Raw genomic sequence first — 18,800 nt, 5'->3', positions numbered from 1 at the left:
AAGAAAGTGAACTACTCTTGAATGCCCATAAATCAATGTCAGATGAATTGCACAGACTTCAGGTATTCACTTTAACCTTTTACTCTTCTTTTACCAAATTACCAAAAAAGAAGAAGCAGAACATTTCTACTTGAACAGTAATCATATATTGATAGGAAAAATAGATGTACAAACTCTAGCTATTAACTTGCAAGATAAGAGTATCTCTTAATTTTTTTTTTGATAACCGACAAATCCCGGTGGGCCAATCAGTGGCGTAGCCACATAGAGTGAAGGGTATTCAGTTGAACACCCTTCATTCGAAAATTATACCGAATATATAGAAATATATACTATGTATATAGGTCAAAAATTACTTTTTATAAATATATATTAAACTTTGAACATCTTTGCAAAATTCCTGGCTTCGCCACTGGGGCCAATGGTGCACGGTTTGAAACTCCATGGATGATGGGTCCGTCTATCTATCCTCCTCCACTCAAATATATCAGGTTTTTGCCAGGGTCGGATGGAGCTTATAAGTATCGAGTTCATGTAGTATTATTGACATGGAACATAAATTTATGTGTAAAACTTCACTAAAGGTGCAATAAATGGCTGATATGAACCCATAGTTTTAAAATTATAATGGGTTCAAGGCTAAAAAACTTAAAGGTTGGACCTCATAGAGCTTAAATCCTGAATTCGCCTCTGTTTTTTTCTGTAGCCTGTGACATGCGCCTAACAAAAACATCAAACATCACGGGTTGTGCTCTTACCACTTTATCAAAGCCCTGAGGCGAGAATCTCTCAAGTATTTCCAGGTAAAGTTGCTAAGATATTGAGACTCTAGCTAAACATCCTAGACTACTTCGAAATGTAAAAATGGATGGACAAAATATTATTTTGTTTATCCTACTTTGATATCTTGGTTTGGTTTTGCACACGTATTGAGAGCTTAATATAGATTGACAAAACATGTGGCGCTGACAATAAAATTGGACCTTCTTTTTTTTTGGGTACATAAGCAATTTTACTACCAACTGAGAAAATTACAGCTCAAGAATAAAAGAAAATAGCAAACTGGACTACCACAGTTTTGCACTCCAACACTACTCAGTTCATCATGTCAAATAGCCTACAATCCTTACAAAGCAGGATAAAAGTTCATTGTATTTAATGTACTGTTAAGCTTCCTGCACATGCTGCCTCTCACAAAGATCTCTTGAATGATCATCTTGATAATTTCTGCAGGTTGTCTTCTCTTGCTCTGAAACACCACCATATTCCTTTCTTGCCAAATGAAATACACAGTTGCTGCCAAGGTTGTTCTATATATGGTGGCTGCTGCCCGCTTCTCTCTGCAACTACTTTCAAGCCATTGCATTTCTTCAGTCCACTCCATAGCATTCCTTGATATACCTTGCCATTCCAGTAGCTTTCCCCAAATAGAAGCAGATACAAAAACATCTGAAGAATAGATGTTCAGTACTTTCCAATTCTACCTGACATAAAGGTCATGTCTGATCCACCACAATTCCCGAGTGAGCTAGTCGATCCTTTGTATATAACCTTCCATGAGCCACCATATTCGCTATGAACAGCCATTTAGGGGATCCTGGATCGTTGCATATTAATCTTCTCCAAGTAACCTTTGTGTACTCTCCAAGCATCTTCAGATACATCGGTTTGACCTGTTATTACTTTGTGTATATAGTAATATGTATTAGAGGACATTATTTTGGGATGGCCATAAAATGAAAGAGCACGATAAAAATACTAGCAATGGATATATGAAAATCATAAAGAAAGAAAAAAAAATGTAATGTACACTTGTAGTTGAATAGTAGTGCAGATGTTATGTGTTATGAACTTTCTGCAGTCACGTAAACATTTTTCAAACGATATATTTTTTCAGGTGGTGGGAGTTGGGTTGGGGGAGGAAAGGGAAGGGAGAGACTCAACCCTTAATAGCAGTGCCCTGGGTTAGGGGCACATTCAATCTAGTTACGTGCACCACTGCTTTCGGCTCATTCGTTGTTTTATATGCCACATCAATAATTTCGAAAGTCGTATTGATATTCTGGCTTCTGTGAGAGCAAAGCCCTTCTTATTAGCTGTTTCTTTTCATTTCCTTTCCATTTTTCCATTGCATTTCAATTTAATGTATCAATTTGGCATGTCGACTGCTTGTAGGTTGAGGAAGAAATGCTGATGCGCAAGTTCTATGAACTTATGACTGCTCATGGTCTAAATAAAAAGGTATATTCATCACACTTGTAGAAAAGCTTTGTGGTCAAGTTTCTTTGTTATCTAGTTCCTATATCTGCTTTGTAGTTGTTTCAATGTGAAGGACCTTTTCAACCCCTAGTATTGGAGTCTTTGAATCTCTAGTGAAGGGAATACTCTTATTTCTTGTCTTTCCGACTCTCCCCTTCGTCTTTATGGCACACAAAGGAATGATTTAACTTGTCCTAGTTCTGAGAATTCACATTAAGCATGACATTTTTAATCGGGACTTTCTGTTTGCTTCCAATGGGTATAGATAACTTGCTAAATTTGATGCCACTGCTAAGAATATTTTGTGAGATACTGTGTAGTTATTGGGAAGTACAACTTTGACTTAGCAATCTACTTGACTCCTGGTCCCGAGTTGTTGAAAAGTTTTTAGCTGCAGGTGTTAAATATGTAATGTGTGTCAAAATGGATACTTGGTACCATTTAGTTTAGAGCCCAAATAGAAGAGGCATGGTTGAAACTGAGGTCAGTCATTTTGACCAGATAAGTTGAAGATATCTGTGGTCTTTATGCAGTTAGTGTTTTAATTTCAAATCAATGCAGAAAATTGGAACCCAAAAGCTCTTTGCAAGAATGCTCAACCGATGTGTATAGAGCTCTCTAGCACATATGTCAGAACATGAAAGAACCTCTAGTTAAGACAATCTGTGCTAAGAAGTTTATAGATGCGGATATCCTTGATAAAAGCATAATAGCTTAAAAGAGATAATTATGCAATTGAAACCTTGGAACTGGTGAATTTTTGCGATTCACAGAGTAGCTTTTTCCTTAGTATCCCTCCTGCTCTTTTCCCTGCTTGTTTAGTCTTTGGTTCTAATACACTAACCAACCCTCATATTTTGCAGAAAGGTTTCAATGATAATGCTGATGAAAGGCAGAATGGCCTGGAAGGAGCTATCATCAATATGACGAATGGTGATCACTAATGTATAAGTGAGTTAGATAGATATTCAGTTCCTAAATTATCTGTATAGAAATCCATTGTTAGCATTCTACACTTACAGTATGTCATTTGGGTGGTAAACTTCACTGTTCTGGCCCGTCTTGATTTGCACCTCTTCGCTGCTCGGCATATGTTTTCTTTTCTGTTTGGCCGTTTTTTAGGCTCGCATTGTTCCAGAGGCTTTTTGATTACTTCTCGCATAGATCTATCAGCTCCATAGAAAGCAATATGCCTTTTGATAACATAGATGACACAAGCCATTTTCCATGTCTCTGTGTACAGTTTTATACTTGCTTTGTGCCTTTGTCAGCACAGCTTATTATAACACCCTGTCCCACATTGGACAAAAGGGAGGCTTGGGCAGCGTATAAGCAGTCCGCAACCCTTTACCTCATGAGCTAGCTTTTGAGGTTGAAGTTAGGCGGGTTCATGACAACGTGAGATTAGAGCAAGCCTCGCGCCCTCCACACAAACGAGAGAGAAAAATGAATGGTGAAGGAGCCATCATCAACATGATGAATGGTGATCACTATGTATAAATGAGTTTGCTAGATATTTGATTTCTAAGCTATCTGGATAGAAGTCCATTATTAACATTCTACTCAAACAGTAGGTCATTTTGCAGGGTCAACTTGGCCCATCTTGATTTTTTCCCCCTTCATCACTAGGCGTGTGTTGTCTTTTTTGTTTGGCCATTTCTTTTAGGCTTGCAATCTTCCAGATGGTTTTTGATTGCTCCTCACAGAGTTATGAGCTTCTTAGGAAGCAATAACTGCACATAGGCAAATGACAAGGCCATCATGCCAAATCCTTGCCATGACCATGCCACGCCTGATTTCAAAGAGCCAGACCCCTAGCATGTAGCTCGAGTTGTAATTTTGGTATTTTTTAACATACGGCTGTTGATCCGTCATGAATTAATGATTAAAATTGTGATTCAGTAGTTTAATAACCTTATGAACCTCTTTACATGTCTGGGCAGACAATGATGTGTTTCTTCGGGGCGTCATTCTTGCTGCCGTTCTTCCTATAAATATAGTTAGGATACAGAGTGCAGCTGGAGTTTGGTAATTCAGTGGATGGAATTTTCTGCTTCTGCCAACTAAGCTTTGAAGAGCCCTGCTCTCTTTTCCTCTTTTCCCTCTTACATCATGTCTTAGCTTATTTTTTACCCGTCTTGGTTATATTAGTACTTAGATCCACGGATGCAAATCAAATTAGTATAACAGCTTCTAGCTTTTGTTTTGGCATAATTTTAATCCTGGTTGCATGCAGCTAGCTGTTCCTTTTTCCTTTGTTACTGCAGCTTCTGATGCATATTTTTTGTTGTGTCACAGGAAGCCAAGCAGCTTTGGGAAAGAATCCAAGAAAAACAAGGGCTGAATAAGTGGCGCCCAGATCTTGAAGAGGAATATGAAGATCAAGAGGGCAACATCTACAATAAAAAGGCATATACGGATCTACAACGCCATGGATTGATCTAGATTTGTTTCTGTAGAGCTTTTCAATCACTTTGGTGGTATGTTGTTTTATTGGTTTTAGTTCACCTGGGTGGAATTGTGGAAATGTTTCTGCTCCTTTTGCTTATGCATTTTCTTTATCCTAGATATTGGACAGACCGGATTTCTTGATTTTGGTTGAGCAAGCGATTGTTGGTGTATCCACCTGCCCCTCAAAAGTGCAATTTGAATGTTAGAATTCACTAAGAGGGAGAGGGACAAGAGACAGAAGCCTCTATTTGAAATGTATGAAATGTATTTATATTAGCGAGGATGTCTTTAGATAGGCTAATGTTATTACTAGATTACATTTATTTTCAGAACAGAGTCGTGGTGTTTGGTCGTGATGTTTTCACAGGCCGTCTGGGGTTCCGACGAAGATAGCCAAATATTTCTCTGACTGCATTGCTATTATCTTCTCTTTAGTGCCATACAATTGTACGGTAAATTAATGCATGCTGGTGCATCTTGATTGCCGAGTTCTTTCAAGTTCTCTGCCAAATTCTATACGTAGTCTCATATGTTTACTGAAATTTCCATAAGCGTGACTGCAACTTTTTTGGGATCACAAGTGCTTGTAACGAGTATTTGTTGCCTGGTTAAGGACTACTGTAGAGATGAATTTTACATTTCTAAAAAATACTAGAACTTCAATGTGTTTTAAAAAGGTAACTTATTTCCTGTTAAAATGAAATGAACTTAGATGCAGCGGAATAGTTATAATTAATGAATTCGATTGGTTTTAACTAGTTTGGGATTAGTTGATGCGCAAAATTTTCCTCTGAGTGCCCAGGGGCGCAGCATTTCCCTTCTGCAATGTGATGAACATATATATATTTTGCTGGAAAATTGGTAACATGGTAAAAAAGAATCTCTGTGACCTTAAATACACGAATTAAGCTTTCTATTCTTCTACCAATCTTTTGCTCCCTCTGACCAAATACGGAAAGATAAAAATATGATTCTATTTACAAAAAGTGAATCAACAAAGTTTTTTTTTTAACTACAATCAACTATCATTTGTACATCTTGTTAAAACGAGTGCAGATCCATTTACACTTCGCAGGACAAGCAATCTTGAATCCAAATATGTTCCACAAACGATTTTTGACAGATCAAACATTTCTGGAGGTATTTGAGTGCGTACCTCTTGAAGTGCTTTCTGTGCCACTTCAATGTTACCACTCAGTGGTTTATCCAGACTCATTGTTACCTCAGTTTCAGTGGACACAAGTTTAGCTACAGAAAGGCTTGAAGGAAATTCATTTACGGGGATGGCTTTCCTCCACTTTTTACTAGATAACCTTTTCACTGCAGAAGCTTGAGCATCTGGTGTAGCAGAGGGAAACTTCGAGGTGTCAGTTTCTTCCTTAAGATATAACCGTCTCCCAGCTCTCAATCTGAAATAGGTATTCACTTGCAACTTTCCACCTACACCAGACTTGTCATGAGGCCAATCCCCACCAGCCATAACAGTGAAGCTTATATGTGAGGCAGCTGAAAATGTTGTTTTAGGTGTTGATGCTTTAGATATTGTTAGGTACACTTCCCCAATGAGTACTCTAACAGAAGGCTGTCTAAGGGTCAATCCTATATGTCTACCAGTACAGTATAACAGACGCCACTTTCCAGGAAACGATCCCAGCCAATGCTGCAGATCAGTAGATACTCGTTCAGTTGCAAATGGTGAGCACATTGCTCAAGGCATAATGTATCATTTGAGGCAATTCCTCCCAATTGAAAAAAATGCAAGCATGCATCACTACTTACCCTAAATAACAACAAACGCAGTGCAACAAATATACAAAGACAGAGTACTGCATATATAATATAATAAACAAAGCTTGAAACTGTAAAATAAACATTGTAGACAAGCATGAAATGCACAATGTGTGAAATACTGTGAATCTTTAGGGGAGAGACTGTAAAATAAATATTGTCAAAGTGCTATAAATGAGAAGCAGATGATGAGAGACGCTCTTCACCAACCAAAGAGAATTAAAAAAATAACTCATAATAAAAGAAGAGAGATTCTTCACCTTTGGTTTTGGATAAGGATTTAGCATCTCCATTAATTCAATGAAATGAGCAAGCCTACTCCGCTGGAAAAAACAGAAGAGAAATAATATATTAGCAACTCTTTTACTTTCTGATCCTGCTAACAGATTTCAGCAAGGTGCAGACAATTAATGAAAAAAATACAGTAGCGATGAGCTAAATAGAATTAAACTCATCTGTTTAAAGAGCTGAGTAGAATTATTATTTGATAATACTTGAAGAAAGAATTTGAGGGAGGACACATCCTAGTAAGTCATGACAGTCTTTATTTTTTGTAGAAGAATATGTTGCTTCCATTTTACCCCTTTTTGGGATAAACACCATACGTCCCTTTTTAAAGTCTCACGTAAGGGTGTCCCTTTATCCAGATTAAAAAAGCAATTGGTGTCTATGAATTATGACCCATATTTTCATTAAGGACTAAAGTGCAGATAGTCAAGCAAAGTTATAGATCTACTTACCCTATCCAAATTGGGTGCTCTCTTAATATATTTTTAGGAAGATACTTTTCTTTATTTAGTGGTTTTCGCGATGACGAACACCGGATCTTAGATTAGTATGCATTTAAGTACACTGCTACTATTATTTCTGCATTTTTAAAAAATAAGGTAAAACAAAAATTCTAAAGAAAGGGGCCAACTTGAGTAGAAAGACAAACAATGACAATATATTGAGATAAAAAGATAATTATAAACTCCGAGTGAAAACATAAGAAGCATATATAAATATACTCGGCCAAAGAGGAAGGAAAACAAGAAAAGAAAATCAGATGAACCAACCGTTCTGAAAAGGAAAAGTTCGAAATTGAAAATAAATGGGGAGGCAAGCTATTTGTGCCACCATAGATTTCTGGAGTAATAAGAACTAATACTTAAGAAGCAAGCAAGCTTAACAACAGACAAAAGCAGTGACGCACATTCAGACTTCCAGCTAAAATAAGGAGGTTTGTTTATCAAATGTACTGTTGGGAAACTAGGAGGGGGAAATAGGAAACATGAAATACTCAAACACTTCGTAGTATCAAATCAACCATTTAACCACTGAAAAAGAAGAAATACTTTTCATGATCAGCCAACAGTTATTACCTGCTGCTGCCCATAAATGTACTCCTCTGCAATTCGAACAGTAGTTGAGCCAAGACTCCATCTGATTACCTCAATAGATGGGTTTACACGCCATTTTGGTCCACACAAGAAGGGATGCCTCAGAGCATTTAAGCAACTGTGAAATATTAGTGGAGATCTTCATTAATTATGATGTAATTATACATTGTCATCTTTGACTTGATTATCTATGAGACCGATTTAATTTACACATGCTGTTTGAGTAACAACAATCAGCACTATGAAAGCTCAGTCCGTGAAGTATCTAAAATAATGTACATGTAATTTATCTGTCTTGCTTTTAATTTTTCTTTTAAATGATGGTGCCCGTGCTATCTTGCTTCGCACCTCAATTATTGCACTAGGTACCTGCTATCTCTCACCAGTACATGTATCGGGTAACTCTGCCCACCACCCAAACTTAGGTGGATGGGAGGAAATCACCTAGCATTTTTTTGTCTTTGTGGGAATTGAACCGTGGTCTCCAAGATTTTTCACCCACTTCATTGAATGCTAGGCACATGGGTCTTGCTTTTAATTTAATCTAAAGATTCTTATAAACAACTGGATTAGAGATCAGAAGCTCGCTCCTTTACCTAGAAGCTCATCAACATTAAAATCTGCTTCCCCTTGATCACTTCCCAAAATAATTTTTGGAAGATCTGATAAAATGATACATGTTTCTCCAAAAGCCTTTCAAATACTTAAGTTGCTAGGGCTCCTACAGAAAGCCATCAGAAGAGTTCCAAATTCCGTTAACCAATTAACTCATCTTCTAGAAAATTTCCTCTAGCCTCTAGGCTATAAGCTATCTAATAAGCTGGTTTTCATTAATCCTGCATAGCTTGTAAGAAAAACTAATATCTGATGCATGTATGCAGTTTCCAAAAGGCATCATCAACCATAATGATTGAGTTTACCTTATCCTGTCCAAAGGTTTAGGTGCAAGGAGTAATGAGAGCAAATGCCAACCTGCACCCCAGTTTCTATCAAGTATCTGAAAGAAGAACAAATATTACTATATTACCTAAAATGGAAAGTAAACAGTGTGGAGCAATAGGAGAGAGAACTAAGTTTTGAATTGAAATTAGAGGAGATTAAACTACATGAAATAAGAAAAGTTATTAAATAAGGAAAATTACCTAAATAACATGAATTACGTCCACCTTTAACAAGTAAATTACCTAAATAAGGCTACACATTGTAAATGTTTTACCATGTGTCACAATCTTCATGCTTCGTCGTAGCACGATGAAATATGTGATAAAAATTAATATTATGTACATCCACCTTCATCTCTAATATCTCTGAATCCACTCTATCATAACTCAATTTTTGAATCTAGCAGGAACAAAACCACCTCATTAGAGTCCTCGGATAATTGGAAGAGAAAATAATATATCTCCTGATTTATAAGTTATAACTCTATGAATTCTCTTGATTTACAGCAAACAACGTTATATTCCATCTTATTGGGCAATAACCCCCTTACTAGTCCATCTTGACTTAAGAAAGTTTTGCACGAGCTGAGTCATGACTCATTTATTAAGTAAACCACTTTATCTTCATAACCGTCCATTTGCCGCCCTTTTGAGAAATGTGATAAGTGACACTACTGGGTAGTTGACTAGCATAAAAGAACTTTCATAGTTATGTTCATGGAAAGAAATAGATGAAGTTAATAAAAACATGGTCTACAAAAGAATTCATTAGTCATAATTGATTTATCACTATATTAATTCTCTTGACTTTCAGCAAACGACAATGGAAGAGTCAAACATAAACAAGGGATAAGGTACTAACTTGTATACCAAAATTTCCAGCTGAAGAATTTCTTTTTACATCATGCAGAAGAAACTCTCGCAAACAGGAGGAATCATTTCCCTGAAGATGGCATGAATTAAGTTATTGCATGTGAAAGCATGTATTTTGCAGAACATCCAAAAACAGTGTACAACCTTGGTGAGGAATGCTTTGAACTTGGCAAATGTCGTTGGGTCCATGAGTTCCCTCAAAACCATTTTTGCCATGATGAATCCAACACATCTTTGCAACAGGTAAAAGCAGATAGAAAATCATAAATAACTTGCTTCACGCTAAACAAAAAACATAAATATTTAAGCATGCATGTCATACCTCATGTCAAATGCAATCATCATTCTCCTCCTATCCATATTGTCATATGATGTGCCATCCACAGTATCAGCCTCATTAAAGTCAGCAGCATTTCCCAATATACCTACCTGATAAGAAGTGATCAATTGAACAATCAAGACAAATCAAAATAAACTCTTCTTCCCAAGGAGGTATAGTTGAGTTGTTAACCTCCGAAAACACATAGATAGGTTCACAGTGATTCCAAACTGGACCATATTAGCAAAAAGTATCACAACTACCAACGTAGCCATCAGTGCCCCTATTGGAAGAAAAACAAAATGTAGAGAGCGCTTCCTTTTGGGAAAACCAGAGACTAGCCTGATCTAAAAAAGCACTCTTGTAATACCACAAAAAGTAGCATCTCGATGAACTCATAAAAGGATTTTGCATAACTAAGCAATATGGATGAAGCATTGTCAAATGTATGCATTATGCATGTATTCTATATCTAATGATTAAGACATGTTTCATAGCTCTAGTTTCACCGAAGACATCGTGCTTTTCTGAGGAAGTTTAGCCAGGTTTATCTAATTGATTCTTAGGTGGAACTGTTGATAGTTCACGAGGCTCCCACACTATCGGGATTGGGTAGAGTTGGATTCACACAGCCTAAAACCCCAATATTGACATCACGTGTCTCTTCCACTAGACAAGTTGGAACCTACAGAGAGTAAAGCCTATCTGTTTTCCGTTGAGGTTTTGTTTTTAAGATGAAATAGTCTTAAAATGAGGGTGAATGGGAAATGGAGGGAAAATGAAATTTTGAGTAAAATTTTAAGTTTCCCCCTCTTGACAATGAGACATTGTCCCATATTGGAAGAGGAAAAGATTTTTGGTGGGTATATATAAAATTGCTCTTCTTGTAGCTCTTAAAGAGTTAAGAAGAAAGCAAGCCTCGCGCCGTCGTCGTCGTCGTCGTCGCTCGCTCGGCTACGGCTTGGGATTTGGTCAAATGATCGATTGATTGATTAATTTTTTGGACCAAATTTATTTGTTAATAGTAAATATTAACGTAAGATTATCCGCATTTGTAACGGATATTTTCTAATCCGTGTATTGACCATTTGGCAGCCGCCTAATGCTCTTCCCACCATGAATGTGCTTGCTCCACAAACAAGCTAATGCTTGCTCCACCATGGAGGGTGGACGATTGGTCTTCTTCAATACTGGCTGCTATATATATGTGCAGCAGCTGTTGAAGAAAGACACACAACACAACACACAACACACAAGACACAAACTGCATGTACGTTTGGGTCATGTCAATTATAAAACCTTGCGGAAAATGATTAACTTGGAAGTACTGCCCAAGTTTGAATGCGAAAAATCAAAATGTCAAACATGTGTGGAATCTAAGTATGTTAAACATCCTTATAAGTCAGTTGAAAGGAATTCAAATCCTTTAAACTTAATTTACACAGATATTTGTGACATGAAGTCAATACCATCTCGCGGTGGAAAGAAGTATTTCATAACTTTTATTGACGATGGTACTCGATATTGCTATGTTTACTTACTGAATAGTAAAGATGAAGCAATAGACGCATTCAGGCAATACAAAAATGAAGTTGAAACGCAACTTAACAAGAAAGTAAAAATGATAAGAAGTGATAGGGGTGGTGAATATGAATCTCCTTTTGAAGAAATATGTTTAGAATATGGAATTATTCATCAAACAACAGCCCCTTGCACGCCCCAATCTAATGGGATTGCGGAAAGAAAGAATCGCACGTTAAAGGAGATGATGAATGCGTTGTTGATAAGTTCTGGTTTGCCACAGAACTTGTGGGGGGAAGCCATTCTTATGGCTAATCGAATATTAAATCGAGTGCCCCATAGCAAAACACAATCCATTCCATATGAAAAATGGAAAGGAAGGAAGCCCAACTTGAATTATTTTAAAGTGTGGGGGTGTTTGGCAAAAGTGCAAGTTCCTAAACCCAAAAGGGTAAAGATAGGACCGAAAACCGTTGATTGTGTTTTCATAGGATATGCGAAAAATAGTAAAGCATATCGATTTCTGGTTCATAAATCAGAAAATCCCGACATTCATAATAATACGGTTATAGAATCAGATAATGCTGAGTTTTTTGAAAATATATATCCGTATAAAAAGGAATGTGAGTCGTTTGGTGAAGGATCTAAACGACCTCGGGAAGAAACAAAAGAAAGTACATATAATCAGGAGGATACAAGACGTAGTAAACGTCAAAGAACGTCTACTTCATTTGGACCAGATTTTGTGACTTTCTTATTGGAGAATGAGCCTCAAACATTTAAAGAAGCTATGACTTCTTCGGAATCATTGTTTTGGAAAGAGGCAGTCAATAGTGAAATAGAATCCATATTGAACAACCATACATGGGAATTGGTTGATCTTTCTCCTGGAAATAAACCTTTGGGTTCTAAATGGATTTTTAAGAGAAAAATCAAAGATGATGGCACTATTGATAAATTCAAGGCAAGACTCGTAGTCAAAGGGTATAGACAACGAGAAGGTCTAGACTACTTTGATACATACTCTCCAGTTACAAGAATTACGTCCATACGGATGTTAGTAGCATTAGCTGCAGTGTATAGTCTTGAAATTTATCAAATGGATGTTAAGACGGCCTTCTTAAATGGAGAGTTGGAGGAAGAAATTTACATGGAACAACCTGAAGGGTTTGTGGTTCCAGGTAAAGAAAAGAAAGTATGTAGACTTGTTAAGTCTCTTTACGAACTAAAACAATCACCCAAACAATGGCATGCGAAATTTGACCAAATAATGTTGTCAAATGGTTTTAAGATAAATGAATGTGATAAATGTGTGTACATTAAAAATGTTCCAAATCACATAGTCATTGTTTGCCTATATGTAGATGATATGCTGATAATGAGTAATGACATTGCCAACATAAATGCTACTAAGCGTATGCTCAATAGCAAGTTTGATATGAAAGACTTGGGAGTTGCTGATTTAATTCTGGGAATTAAGATCCATAAGACTCCTCAAGGTCTGGCATTGTCACAATCTCATTATATTAAGACAGTACTTGAAAAATTCAAGCACTTGGGCTTTAAAGTTGCAAAGACTCCAATTGACGTGAATCTTGCATTAGCAAAGAATAAAGGCCAAAGCATATCACAATTGGATTATGCTCGTGTGTTGGGATGCTTAATGTATATCATGAATTGTACACGACCAGATATAGCTTGTGCTATAAGTAAACTGAGTCGATATACGAGCAATCCAGGCCAATCTCATTGGATGGCAATGAAACGAGTTTTGGGATATTTAGAACATACCCAGAACTTTGAATTGCACTACAGTAATTTCCCTGCGGTGATTGAGGGATACTGTGATGCAAATTGGATCACCGGTTCAACTGATTCTAAGTCCACGAGTGTATATGTATTCACTATTGGTGGAGGAGCGGTATCTTGGAAGTCGTCCAAACAAACATGTATTGCCCGCTCTACAATAAAGGCTGAATTCATAGCCTTAGATAAAGCCGGTGAAGAAGCTGAATGGCTCCGGAATTTCTTGGAAGACATTCCATTTTGGCCCAAATCGTTGGCACCAATATGCATACATTGTGATAGTCAAGCGGCAATTGGAAGGGCTGGGAGCGTTATGTATAACGGTAAATCTCGTCATATACGACGAAGACATAAAACCGTTAGGCAATTACTCTCTAGAGGAATTATCACGATTGACTATGTAAAGTCAAGTGATAATGTGTCGGATCCACTTACAAAAGGCCTAACTAGAGAGGTAGTTGAGAAATCATCAAGGGGAATGGGGCTATGGCCGAGAACAAGTCATTGTGGCGGTAACTCTACCTAGAAGACTGGAGATCCCAAGATCTAGGTTCAAGGAGATCAAACAAAGTCATTAATGATGGTTCAACATTGTCAAATAAAATTTTAGTCCGTTCTCGTGATGAGACAATGTTCAGTACCAAGGATAAAGCATTAAGGCTTTTTAATGATTTGTAAATTTGATACGGGGTATATCAAATAGTGTATCTACAGGATGACACGTTTAGGAATCACCTATGTAAGTGTGAAGTGTTAGCCGCTTCAAGGAGAACTTTGTAAGGCCAGTTCTCTACGCACTTATGAAACCAGGCGGTGTTCATGGCTGAAACGAACACAACAATGAGAACCAAAGACGGTTAAGGGTTGATTGTGTGACTTATGGTTGTCTAGGTATACACCAAAGATCGACGGTTCAAAGATATCAAATCTACCGATTGACCGAGTATATCCGACATAAGTTTACTACGGAAAGTTCAAAGGGAAACCTACTTATCCAAATGCGATTAATCCTTGCTTGTAAATCACACAGTTTTTCCATGCATACTTCCGTGATATAGCCATTCCTCATTCATGTGGGGGATTGTTGAGGTTTTGTTTTTAAGATGAAATAGTCTTAAAATGAGGGTGAATGGGAAATGGAGGAAAAATAAAATTTTGAGTAAAATTTTAAATTTCCCCCTCTTGACAATGAGACATTGTCCCATATTGGAAGAGGAAAAGATTTTTGGTGGGTATATATATAATTGCTCTTCTTGTAGCTCTTAAAGAGTTAAGAAGAAAGCAAGCCTCGCGCCGTCGTCGTCGTCGCTCGCTCGGCTCGGCTTCGGCTACGGCTACGGATTCGGATTCGGATTCAGATTCGGATTCGGATTCGGATTCGGATTCGGATTCGGATTCGGATTTGGATTTGGTCAAATGATCGATTGATTGATTAATTTTTTGGACCAAATTTATTTGTTAATAGTAAATATTAACGTAAGATTATCCGCATTTGTAACGGATATTTTCTAATCCGTGTATTGACCATTTGGCAGCCGCCTAATGCTCTTCCCACCATGAATGTGCTTGCTCCACCATGGAGGGTGGACGATTGGTCTTCTTCAACACTGGCTGCTATATATATGTGCAGCAGCTGTTGAAGAAAGACACACACAACACAAAAGACACGAACTGAAATCGCTCAACAAATTTGGCTATACATTGCACTCCTTCCTCTCAGCATTTCCATACGATTTTCTGAGTTTCTACTCCTTCGTTCTGCATTGTTTTAACTTCAAACAAAGCAACTGTAAGTGTGATTTGCTACCGAACTTTGTATTCGCTGAAACACTGGGGTTTGAAGTACCGCTACACCAGTGTATGATTCGTTCTATCCTGGGAGGAAATAATCCATTACCTTGGGTACTAGGAGGGGATTAAATTCCTTAAGGAAACACTGTGAATTCAGTGGGCTCGAATTAAATACTCTTTCATTACGTTAACTTATATTTTGCAGAATTATTATTTACAAATACAGCAATATTGGCGGGACTAATATTTTCATGGTAATTGAACATTTTCCTTTACAGTAGAAGGTGAAGGTCTTATGTTATATGCCTATCACCAAGGTTAAGCATGTTGAATAGTATTGTAACATTAGCAACAGGTACTTTGTCCCCTAATGTACCGGTACCGTCCAATTCCTACTACAACAGGTAAGATGAAGGGGCACTCACTTTAATATGTTTATCCACTGGACTGATGTGCAAATTTTCAAGCCTCAACTCTGTATGTGCAAGACCATGACTGTGCACATAGTTCACCTGAGAGAGAGAATCAAGGATCAATCAGCAAACAGAGAACTTGCTATCTGGTACCTGATCAGATAAGAATGAAAGACACATAACACATACTCCAATCAAGAGATCCCTCATTAAGATCCGGATTAGTCGCAGTTGTCGAGAAATAGCTGGCCCTCCTATTGTATCATCCCCCACCCTTCTAACAGACTCCTGATCTAGAGAAAGAGTAGCTTCTAGAGTTGGAAGCCAATCAGATCGTTGAAGCCAATGTCTCAGTGAAGAACTTCCATGATGCTGAGAGAACAAAACCAAGGTCCTCAAAGATGTCAGCTATTTTAAGGTCTAACATAGGAACACATAGATAGTTTATTTACTACTGCTAACTGTATGCAAAGAAAAAAAGCTTCTGATGTTCACTGAAACAGGTCCATAGTACTTGCATTAAGTTATTCCTCAAGCACCTAAGAGAACAAGCATGCGAAGCTAGTTATACTTATCATAGTAATGTTATCAAGTCAGAATAGTCCCTTGAAAATAAAGGATCAGCTTAACATCAAAATCAGCATACCCCAAGGACTAAGGTGAATGAACTGTTCTCATCTATCATGGATGAGCAGATATACCCATGAACTTGCATCGAGTATGAATGATACATGAGCTTACGACGTGCCAGTCTCTTCAATACCTAGCACACAGAAATGCAATCATTAATATTGGACAAATCACGGACATTTCCAGAACCGATGCATGAGTTAAAAAATGATGGCTAGGTGCAACAAACCTCTATCGCACGACGTCCTCTCCGCTTTGCTCGAGCACTAATAAGTTGCCTAAGTACAACTCTGGTCTTATACAATGGACTGCATGTATTGATGAAATCAGGAAAAGTAAGTTTGTGTTAATTTGGTCGTCTGCTGAAAATTATGCTCCATGTACCAGTTATGTGACCCTATTTCCTTCTTAAGTTGTTCCAAGAAGGACCCTTTCCTAAATTTAGAAACAATTTAACTTAAACTTATCATTTTATCCTTAATGACAAACTTGTATAGCCACACAAATGTTATAGCATGATAAACACCACGAGTTTCAAAAGTATGTTATACTCCCTCCGTTTCAAATTAGATGAGGTACTTTCCTTTTTAGTCTGTTCTAAAATAAATAATACGTTTCTAAATTTGGAAATAATTCAACTTTAAACTCTTCATTTTACCTATTTTACCATTAGCGAGAAGTTTTTATAACCACACAAATGTCATGGCGCCACAAAACTTTTACCTAAGCTTTTAAGACCACAAGTTTCAAAAATCTTCTTATTTTTTCTTAAACTTTGTGTCGATTCAAACTAACTCATCTAAATTGGAAACGGAGGGAGTTATCTAAATTGGAAACGGAGGGAGTAACATGTTTAAGACCACAAGTTTCAAAATTTGATTTGTTTGACTGACATAAATTGCAAAGGAGGGAATACACGGAAATACTCACCTATGAGAATCATTCACCATAGCTTCAAACACTATCTCATCGCCCTGCCACAATTGCAAAATGCAAGCGAAGATTAAACATCAAATAGCTTTACATCTTCATTTCAAGACGAAGACTCCCTTATTATTCCAACAGAATAATCATAGGAAATTTAATTACCCTGCCACCAAGGTCAATGCTGACACGATTCCGTATCTTAAAATCGGACATTTTGAACTTCGTGACGTGGCTAAACTCATCTTCTAAGGAGTGACTGCTAGGTACAACACTTGCATCCTCCTCCGATCCTAATGGAGACAAAGTATTTGGCAATGAACAACTCACACCTAATTTTCTTTTTCTCCGAATTGGAGAGTTCGTTCTCCGAATCATAGGCCATAATTTTAGACTAGTCGACGAATTAATAAAACTAAAGCACCGTCCTTCAACATATTCCATTTTTGGACTTGAAATTGAATATACTTCCGTACACGCCATTTTACGTCGAATCCTAAACATCAAAGAGATATACCAATAGTTATATCACAAAGTGCAAAATAACAAATAAACAAAAGAATTTGAAGTGAAAATTAGGAAAAAAACAAAAGAAAATAGAACAGAACTAAATTAGATTGAGCTGATGCAACAGTGTTGTATCATATGCGTACAGTAATTAAAAAAAATAACAAAAAAGGAAAAAGAAAAAGAAAGTTTTGACTTACCAAATAGAGAGAGGAGGAGGGAAGTAGAAATTGTGTGTATAAATAGTAGGAGAGAGTTGCAGGGAAGAAAAGGAAACTTGTGAGAGTGGCGTGTAAGACTAAGTTCGAGGCATTTCGACACGAGTCTACCGTGTGTCTACGTCCGCCTCCCCAAATATCTAGTACTACACTACTAGTCTATATTAAAATGCTCTCTCAAGTTACTAACCATATTAACTATGCTAGACTAGTACTACTATGTAAGTTTTAGTTATGTCTATTTCAATTCACGTGAACTTATTTTTTTTTGTCCGTTCTAAAAAAAATAATTTATTTTTAAATTTAGAAATAGTTTTGCTTAAATTTATAATTCTACACTTAATGAGAAGTTTTTATAACCACACAACTATTCTGAGCCCCTGTTTGAATTGTTTAGGACCACAAATTCCAAAAGTCTTTATTTTTTCTTAAACTCCGTGTCCAGCCAAACAGGTTCACATAAATTGAAACGGAGGGAGTAATAGACTTGTAGGATGAAAATGAAAACAATCCCTTTTTTTTAGGAGATATATCTTTTGTCTGGATTAGATCGAGAGAGGAGATGGAAATGGAGTGGAAATGATATACAGTAACCACTTTTAAGTATATTGTTTAAAATATACCAACAATTTACAATATATTTAAAAATTAGCCAATTTCACTCAAACTTCATGACATGACGTCCTTAAACCTCAAAATTCAAATTTCAATACATCGTGTCCTAAAGTTCGAAAATTGTGTCCTAAAGTTCGAATTTTATGTCCTGAATTTTAAATTAATAGTTCAGAAATTCAGTACAAATTAGCAGCTCAAAAATAATTAGCTAGTCTTTAAATACATTATAAATTGTGGATATATTTTAAACAGAGGGTTTAAAAGTGGCTATTGCTACACTTCGCTCGGGAATGGACTCGTCAAGCCGGAATGGCAATTAAACTTTTTACTTTCGATCACTTTAATTTGGATTGTATATGAAA

The 18,800-nt window shown here is 36.9% G+C and overlaps 1 protein-coding gene across 3 annotated transcripts; it reads right to left on the bottom strand.

The window, feature by feature from the left end:
- Nucleotides 1–5,667: 5,667 nt before the first annotated feature.
- Nucleotides 5,668–17,986, bottom strand: LOC107808306 (putative plastid-lipid-associated protein 14, chloroplastic). 3 transcript variants are annotated; one of them, XM_075251924.1, is made up of 14 exons: nucleotides 17,806–17,986; nucleotides 17,264–17,594; nucleotides 17,105–17,148; nucleotides 16,404–16,482; nucleotides 16,191–16,307; nucleotides 15,734–15,916; nucleotides 15,557–15,643; nucleotides 10,017–10,123; nucleotides 9,839–9,926; nucleotides 9,684–9,764; nucleotides 8,801–8,877; nucleotides 7,863–7,998; nucleotides 6,759–6,821; nucleotides 5,668–6,370 (listed from the first exon to the last, which is right to left on the bottom strand). In XM_075251924.1, exons 2-14 carry the CDS (start codon nucleotides 17,579–17,581, stop codon nucleotides 5,729–5,731), a joined length of 2,022 nt encoding a protein of 673 aa, XP_075108025.1. In that variant the 5' UTR covers nucleotides 17,582–17,594; nucleotides 17,806–17,986; the 3' UTR covers nucleotides 5,668–5,728. The 3 variants fall into 3 exon arrangements, with proteins under 3 accessions (XP_075108025.1, XP_075108026.1, XP_075108024.1); XM_075251925.1 differs by having other exon boundaries at nucleotides 17,707–17,811; XM_075251923.1 differs by lacking the exon at nucleotides 17,806–17,986 and having other exon boundaries at nucleotides 17,264–17,690.
- Between the last annotated feature and the right edge of the window lie 814 nt (nucleotides 17,987–18,800).

This window comes from Nicotiana tabacum, chromosome 4, assembly GCF_000715075.1.
Source record: "Nicotiana tabacum cultivar K326 chromosome 4, ASM71507v2, whole genome shotgun sequence".
NCBI lineage: Eukaryota > Viridiplantae > Streptophyta > Magnoliopsida > Solanales > Solanaceae > Nicotiana > Nicotiana tabacum.
The sequence above is the reverse complement of the archived record's forward strand: the minus strand, read 5'-3'. Positions and strand labels throughout refer to the sequence as shown.